We start from the raw sequence: 8,994 nt of genomic DNA on the forward strand, positions 1-8,994 counted from the left end.
AAAAAAAAAAAAAAAAAAAGTAACTCCAACTAAAATCACATAGATAATTAAAGTGAACTAGGATCTGAACCCAAGACTATTTCTAGAGCACAGGCTTTAACTTCCATCAATTAACCAGCTCTATTTATAATATCCATCTACTGCTTCGACTAAAATCAAAGTATATACAGATATAACCATCGATCTTACCATACAATTAACCTGAAACATCATCTGAGACCATGCTGCTAAGAACTAAATTTGAAGCCAATATGATCCCAAGGATCCTTATTTATCTGCTTTGTCTGATTAAAGCAAATACCATGGAATGTTGACCCAGAGTATATATATATTTCTTTTAACACACTCTTGTACTCAGAATTCTGCAAAGGCTTATTCTAAGGGGCAGTAACTTTAGAGAGCTAGTGATCTAAAACAGAAATCTCATCTTTGCTAAAGTAGTCAAAGTGAAGAATTTACAATACTTTTTTTTTCTTTCTTTCTTTCTTTTTTTTTTTTTTTTTTGATTTGAGAGAGTGCCTGAGAACAAGCAAGGAGGGGTGGGGCAGAGGGAGAGAATCACAAGCAGACTCCCTGCTGAGCACAGAGACCAAGAAACAGCTTGATCTCACAACCCTGAGGATCAGAATCTGAGCCAAAATCAAAAGTATGATGCTTAACTAAGCCACCCAGGCACCTTTTAAAAAAAATGCTACTTTTTAAATGAACTGCATTTTATTAATGATTCTACCTAATAACCATTTTTGACTTAGCACTGGATTTGGTAAAAAACGGTTAAATCCTAATTAGTTACCATGAAATATGGCAGCAAAACTGCATTTAAAACTTGTATTTTAACAAATTCAAAAGAAATAAAATACAAATGCTTTTAAACTATAAAGGAGTTGAGGCTATTTTTCTGGTCAGTACTCTGCAGTTTAAAATGACAGTTAATCTTCAATTCTTGTAAAGTTATCAGAGGCATCCAGTTATCTATATACCCCACGTGTCCAAGTTACCACTTAAGAGAACTGGGTTCCAAAATGTGTTTGGAAGCCGCCTCAATGTCAGAATGCATTTACCTCTAAGAGACATTAAAAATGTGGCTATGTCTGCAAGAGAGTTGACAAATGCCAACTGAATAAACACGACTGAACTAGAACATATATATTTTTCCCTACAGAAATACGCATTTGCAATTTTACCTTGATCCAATCTCTCATGAATGGTTTAGCTATAGTCTACTGTCAAAATATTCATACTCTTAGAACAAGTATATAATATATACCCCTACGCTGGTTTAATATGATTGACTGAATCGTAGTATTAACAGAGTTAATATTTCATCCGAATGTGTTTATCTAGATGAGAGTTTAGTTTATTATGTTAATGTTTTATTTTTAGCATTCAAAGGGCAAAATCATTCTAGCATAAAGTCAGAATCTTCTAAATAAAAAACCAAAATTTTAAATTTACTTCAGTATTCCTATTAATTATTAACCTCCCAGACATGTCAAAACGATCACTTATAAAGATAAACCACTGTTACCAGAATTGGTGAAATCATCATCTACAGAACACAATTTATAGGATTAAACTGATCTATCCTAAAATTTTAATAGGCACAGATCCTCTGTAAACATACTTCATTACATATCCTACTGATTTCAAAGCACTACTTTGTGTACTAAGATAATGCCAATTTAACTAACATGCCACTGATTATAAAATGCTTCCCTGAAGATCCTTTCAGATGAGAATGTACAGTATAGTCCAAATTATTTACCTCTAAATTCCCCCAAATACTTTCCCTATATCCTTCCTACTCCATTTGCCCAATATTAAAAGTCCTAACTGATAACTACTACATGAAATACACAAGTAAAATCTATTATACTTCAATGGTGTCACTGATCTTATTAGTCATGGAGTATCGTAAAAAGGAATTTCTGAAATCACATCACCAGGTACAGAAACTAAAGAACTTCACCCTGCCCTCCATCTCCCACCTCTAGCCATCAAAACAACATTCTGGGGTAGGAAAGTTGGGCAAGGTATACATACACTTTTCTACTGGAAAATGAGAACCCAAATTTTAGTCTTGGCTGGTTGACCTTGACCAAATCACTTAACAGAGTGAGTTATCTGAGAACCGGTTTCTTGATGACAGTCTCTAAAGTCTGTTCTACTTCTAAAATTTCATCACACAGGACTGGGATCATTTTACTATAAAATGTTATTTCCAAGTAGTTAAAGCCAAATTCAGCTTCAGCAGGTACAAGGCAGTCTCTGTATATTGCCCACAGTGCACCTCTTTGGCTGTGTTTTGTTTGGACATGGAAGACCTGTCCCAGAATCCATAGGTATATAACTAGGTCTTTGTCTTCCACCATGACTTAGTTCTCTCCTAAGCACATAACCACTGTGACTTTTTTTTTTTTTTTTAAAGCAGTGGCCCGCTCCCCTTGACAATATATCAGAACCCAAGAGGTTGGTGCCTGGGTACACTCTGAAAAAACTTAATTCTTAGCAATCTATTTTAACAAAGATTCAGTCCTGTTCAGATAATTTTATTATTCTTTGGCTATAATGCAAATAGAAAAATCCTAACTGTGTTTCTGTAAAGTAAAAGGTGGGAACTTTTGTATTATTTTTTCACTAGAGAGCTTTCTGGCTCCAGATAAAGAGGGGAAAAAACCAGAAATGCAAACTACCTCATAGAAAAAGAAAAAATTGGTTAGGAAGCGGGCATCAGATTTGGACATGGTGACTGGAAACTACTGAAGCTGTCCTAATTTTGAACAAAAGGACAGGAGGTTATGAAAATAAGTGACCGTAAGGCCCCCTCCCATACTTAAATTAAGTGAACCTGGAAGACCCAAACGTCATCCAGCTATATTTAATGATACAGTCACTACATTAAACTGTTAAAATTCAGAAAATAATCTACATATTACTCTTTACAGATTAGCCTTATCTGCCAGTCCCCCAACACTCTGATGGCTTCTCTACACCACAATAAACAGTCAAAACTGTGCCCATCCCCATTTTCTTTTTCTAACCTGAAACTTTAGATGTGATCCGAGAAAGCCCTGTACAGATCAACCTACAGACTGCTTCTCAAAAACCAATTTCTACAGCAGCTTTCAGGATTTCCCCTCCCCCATTACTCACCTTCAGGCTATCATCTCAACCCTAAACACCAGAGGCCCAATGCAAACAGATCCTACTGCTTTTCTCCTTGTGTATTTATGCTAAAGGAACAGCTCCCAATAAGCCACAACCTTCACTCAGACCAGTACACATTCTACTTGCCTGGCAGGATCACAGATCATAAATTCCTCAGAAATCCATCTGCAGAATAAACCAAGGACAACACTCAGAAGAACCCTGCCTAGAGCCTAAACTAAAAAACAAATCAGCTTTTAAGAGGACACCTTGTTCTTCCCTAGGGAGCACAATGCGGCCAAGAAAGAATTAAAACAGAATATGAAGTTCTCAAATAAGATATCAAACAAAAAAAATCTTCAGGGAAAAAAAAAGTTAACTAGTCTCATGGTAATAAAATGATCCCTTAACATGACAACACAAACTTTGATAAGTCACCCCAACTCAGCCCTCGGGCAGGTCATGTATTTCTCCACCTACTTGCTGCCAGAGGGCAACTGCTAAAAACGAAACACATTTACACGTAAACTATTTCAACAAACCCCAAGAACTTAAGCAGGAAAGAAAAGGTGATAAGCAAATTTACAAAGAGTATCACACACACAAATATTACGCAGCTACTTCACACTCTGAAGGGAGAAGGGGCAGCAACAACTGACTGGGCACTTTGCAGCCAAACGAAAAACAAACGAACATAAGCTTTTATGCTTCTGATTTTTACCTTTACCTGAAGTTCTCCCTGGAGAGACAGAAACACGACTTTTCCTTGTACGGTTTGACTGCTGGGGTGTTGGGGAATGACGAGTTTTTGGCGGTGGAGTTGCTGGAGGTGATGGCCTATGCCTTCGCCTGGGAGGACTCGCTGAAGGAGATAACCTACGAGTTTTTCGAGGGGGGCTGGATGTCCTCTTAGGAGGCTTCTTTGGCGGTGACCGGGAACGAGACGAAGAGGATGATGAGCTACTTCCAGACAAGGATGCCGATGAACGCCTTCTTCTGTGGAATAAAGTATTCACATTCATTAACTGCATATTTGTCAAAAATGACCTTACAGGTTCTGTACACTTTACACAAAAATACAGCTATTTTTATCCAACTTTTGAGTTTATGTAGCTAAGCATATAAGTAAGTTTTAAAAAAAAAATGGGAAACAAAACCACAACCTAGGACAGGAAACAGCTAGTTCTGAGACTAAATGTGGGTAACTTATACTGTTAAGTGCTTCCACCTGAGTTGTCTTTCCAGTTATAAAATATGTCACGTTGAGTGCTAGTCTCTTTCTTCCTTAGGAAAATCACCGCTGTTTGGAGTTTGCATTCAAAATTTGGGTGGCAAAGTATTTTCCATTTAATAGCACAATGTCAAACAACCTTTAGGTTGCATTTAAAAAAAAAAAAAATGGGAAGCGGGGTTAGAATTTCTTTTAGCTACATAAACTTAGAAGCGGGGCCTCTCGAATTCTGCGGCAAATTTGTGGTAAGTTCTGTTGCAATTATGTGTACCTGCAGAATTCACCTTTGGCGGAAGAATTCCTGAGAACCTGAAAAAAAGAAACCCTACCTTAAGTGTGAGATAAAAACTGGCTGAAAGGGAATCTTACACAATCTGCAAAATATTTTGACTGCTAAATGGCTCAGTAAGCACAATTAAAACACGCTGTTTGCAAAACTCCAATATAAGAAATAGCTGTTTCCACTAATCTTGTATTAGAAAGCACCAGCATTACTTTTCTCCTAAAACATAACCAATTTTAGAAAGTGTGATGCCTAAATCAACAGACCATTTACGCCGTTAGTCTGTCGATAGTTAAAAACCAAGTCTACCATTTTTAGCAGCAGTCATAAAAATGTTTCACTCTATCACAACGCCCTCCCCAAATGTTATCTTTTGAAAAAATACAGGACTCTGAAAAACCTGACTGCAGAAACAAAAAATCATGGAGCTCATTATTTCCCCTCTGTATTTCCAAGTAGATTCATACCCGTGTAAAAATCTCAAAGACTCAAATACAAAAACTTCTGTGCTAAGTATAATCTGAAGCACAATCACAGCTCCTCCCAAGGAGGTAAAGAAGGCGCAAAACTCTGCTACCAGTGCACCAGGCCTCCACTTTGGGCAGAATTGCTAAAAGGAACAGATACATTTTTCCTCATGCCAATTTTAAAATGATCTTTAAATACAGAACATTCGTACTGATAGGGTTACTTCTATGTCTAATCTCTTCAATAATACCTAGACCTCAAACTGCTAAAAATGGCTATATCCATGAGATGGGATTATGGGTAACGTTCCCTTTGTTATTTGTTTGAAATTTTGTAAACACTCGTTTTTATGGAAAAAAAAAAAAAACATTTAAAGAAAACCATAATTGCAAAAAGGTTATTTTAATATTGGCTAAAAAGTAGCTTAATGGCTCTATGGTCATCTGCTTTTCAAAAGCCAGTGGTAATGAAAAACCAAAGGAAGAGGGAGGGTGGCAAATTCCCTCATCCCTAGGAGAACTTGGGGTCTAAAAGGTAAGTTAACACGAAGTATCAATAAAATGGTCATTTGTTTTCCCCCAACACTGCATTACTTTTTTGTGGCAATTAAACCTCAAATGAGAGGCTCTTTCGAAGGCATCACCTAGTATCTCACTCACAAGCTTTTTATTCCAGGGGGACATTAATTCAAACACTACTAGCCTAAAGCAAATGTGGTGCACTTTCATTTACTGACACTTCCAAATTTAAAAAGAAAAAAAGAAAAGAAAGAAAGGAAAAAGAACAAGAAAAAAGAAAGCCCTCACCGTCTCACTGGAGATCTACTCCTTCTATGCCTGGGTGGAGGTGGCATTCGTCTTGGTGGGGTTCTTCTTCGAGGAGATGGCCGCCTTCTCGGACTTGGCCTCCTTCTAGGTGAGTATGATCTGCCATAACAAACAGAATTAGAGCCTGAATAAACAAGAACAAGGAAAGAATTCCTTGACAGCTTTCTCAAGAGCTGTATTTTTAAAATGGACTTCAAGGCATACAGTTTTCCACTTATGTAGAGATTTTTATGGTGCACAGAAAATGTCCTCAAATTCTCTCTGTAGGTCCAAAGAATAACATTTGTACTAAATGCTCTCTCTTGCTCTGAAATTACTTATCTAATTCTACCCAGAAAGTAGCATGTAAAACCCAAGATCTGTATCAATCCTGAAGCCACAGCTCACCTTGATCGGGATCTATGACGTCGTCTAGGTCGAGTATGAGAAGGAGAGCGAGACCGTGTCCGGGATCTTGATTTGGAACGTGACCGAGATCTTGGTCGGGTCTTCTCCTTCTCCTTTTCTTTTTTGGAATTTTTCTCTGGAGAAGGTTCTTTAGGCTCTGGTACAGGTTCAGGTTTGGGAACTTTCAGGATGTCACTGTAGAAAAAAAAAAAGCCCATTTTTTCCCCCTCTGCAGTTCAGACTCCCAAGTCATAATACAATGATGTAATAAGGTTATTTTTCTCTTTAAAATGTTTTCAAAATCCATGAAGACTTCTCCATAGCTCCAAAAAGATACATACACATCAGTGAAAGTTAAAGAGCAACCAACAATTCTAACCACATACATTTTTTTTTTAAAGATTTTGTTTAATTGACAGACAGAGATCACAAGTAGGCAGAGAGGCAGACAGAGAGAGAGAGGGGAGCAGGCTCCCTGCTGAGTAGAGAGCCCAATTCGGGGCTCGATCCCAGGACCCTGGGATCATGACCTGAGCTGAAGGCAGAGGCTTTAACTCACTGAGCCACCCAGGTGCCCCTAACCACATACATAATTTTAAGAGTATACAGCTGTCCACAGTATTGGGGAAAAAAAGCAATCACAATATATAAAATCTCAGAAATAATACAACCAGCCGATTGCAGTGGTCATCTTTAGGGTCCTTTACTAAAACTTTCATGTAGAGCTAGAATCTTTTCAAAAAGCTAATTTTATGATTTAAAAAATATAAAAGGGAAATAATCGAGTGATTCTGTATTTGTAACTCAGAGCTATTCTACTGGCAGTCAGTGAGCAATAGCCTAAAATTGTGATATTTATAAATGAATTTTTATGTACTTGCCTAGTAGAAGTGGCCTCTTGTACTGAAGGTTCTTTTACTTTCACTGATGGTTCTGGGAGCTCTGGAGTTTTTTCCTTCTTTTCTGGAGCAGGGGAAGGACTCCGGCTCTTGGTTCTGTGACGGGGAGATCGAGAATGACTGCGCTTTCTCTCTCTCCTGACAGGGGAAGATCGTCTTCTAGGGGAAGGAGATCTGGATTTGCGTCTAGGATGAAAGTAATTTTTTTAAGGTTTTGTATCATGTGGATTGGGAGAGGGTCAAAGGGGAGAGTGAGAATTAATCTTTTTAAATACAACACTGCTCTTTATACCTGAGAAATTCCTTATAAAAATAAGGTATCCTGTCATCTTTACTTAACAGGGGAAGGGTGAAAAGAAAACCAGAAAGACAAGCAAACAAAGGGTAACAACATTTTCTGGTATTCCAGTTATAAGAGAAAAGCATTGACCTAGGACTCTAGATTTAGATTCTTAATCATTCCCAGAGATGAGGAGACCAAAGACCTACTTTTCAGAGGAAGAGGATGCTTGAAAGTAAAGAGATATTCCACGATAACAACTCAAACCCAAACAGCTTAGATGCAGACAGCTCCCACCACAGAGTCTGTCAGGTAGTCTAGGTATTCCAGAAAAATGAACAGTACAATTAAAGTAATGGGCTCTTTGGAAGAGAAGAGAAATACGTCAAACCTATGGAGCCTTTTTGAAAAATGAGAAGTCCCCTTTCCCTTACAATGGTTTCCCTAACTTGAAATCAAACAGCAAATCTGGTTCATCAATAGCCAAGTAGTTATCGGAGTGATGTGCTTAACTCTAGAAACAGTACTTCTTCCCTGAAAAGGAGGTTTTAATATCAAATATACAAATTAAAATGAACAAAGAAATTTCCTCCTCCCTTTACTAATTCCAAAAGATTTATGCAAAAATTACCAGAACTCTAACAATGAAAAGCCTAGTAGAATTCTCACCTTTCACCACAAATACAGTAGAAGCTGAGTCGTGGGTTTAAAAATGGGAACCTAACCATAGTCTCATTGGAAGAAGAAGAAAACAAATAAATGATCTGTTTTGGGTTCAATACAACCATCTAAGAAAAGCAGAACAGGGAATTAGGCAAGTATAATATGAATAGCTAAAGGGCACAGATTTCTAATAAAAAGGAAAGAAAAGAAGCAGAATAGATTAAAACAATTAAATGCCGTATTTAAACAAATCCAATATGGAAGGCAAGTCTAGACTATGATTTAAGAATTAAGACTTGTATAATTCACCAGGACTTTAGAGATAATTATCATCAAAGGATCAATCTCAAACAAAACGAGTATTTTAGCCCACAAACAAGCCTTAGTCTACCATGAAAATTGTAGAAAATGGAATAAATTCTCTGAATAGTGCTATTAGCTTCCTTTTAAACTATGGAATTTTCTAGACACAGAATACTTTACTAACATACCTAATGTTTGCATAACATTAGGTATATGTGTATTGTATCATACCTTCTTGGGCTTCGAGACCTCTCCCTTTTTTCTCTGCTGCTTTCTTTTTCTTCCTTATCCCTCTTATCCTTGTCTTCATCTTGCTTTTTCATAGAAGCCAACTTTTCTTGTTCAATCTGCAATGATCAAGTTTTTTAAAGTAAACATAGCTGAACATTTGAGATCAACAAACAAACTGAAGACTTTGCACCCCTGATAAATGCCAATGCTCTAAATCACTTCACTGGCCTCTGCTTTTCAACAAGACTATTCTTTTTTTTTTTTTTTTTTTTTTT

The 8,994-nt window shown here is 37.2% G+C and overlaps 1 protein-coding gene across 7 annotated transcripts in view; it reads right to left on the reverse strand.

Annotated features, from left to right (window-relative positions):
• The window catches only part of LOC111154653 (serine and arginine repetitive matrix 1), a 31,686-nt gene that overhangs the window by 15,755 nt on the left and 6,937 nt on the right, over nt 1–8,994 (reverse strand). For 5 of the 7 annotated variants that reach the window (XM_022514439.1, XM_022514435.1, XM_022514438.1 and 2 more), the window contains 5 exons: nt 8,720–8,835; nt 7,225–7,428; nt 6,344–6,538; nt 5,936–6,055; nt 3,869–4,143 (listed from right to left, as the gene is read on the reverse strand). In XM_022514439.1, coding sequence (XP_022370147.1) covers nt 3,869–4,143; nt 5,936–6,055; nt 6,344–6,538; nt 7,225–7,428; nt 8,720–8,835 — 910 coding nt within the window. The remainder of the gene's footprint in view (nt 1–3,868; nt 4,144–5,935; nt 6,056–6,343; nt 6,539–7,224; nt 7,429–8,719; nt 8,836–8,994) is intronic. The other 2 variants (XM_022514434.1, XM_022514436.1) reach the window with 2 other exon arrangements.

This window comes from Enhydra lutris, unplaced genomic scaffold (genome assembly GCF_002288905.1).
Source record: "Enhydra lutris kenyoni isolate GAN:26980312 unplaced genomic scaffold, ASM228890v2 scaffoldscaffold38, whole genome shotgun sequence".
NCBI classification, from domain to species: Eukaryota; Metazoa; Chordata; class Mammalia; order Carnivora; family Mustelidae; genus Enhydra; species Enhydra lutris.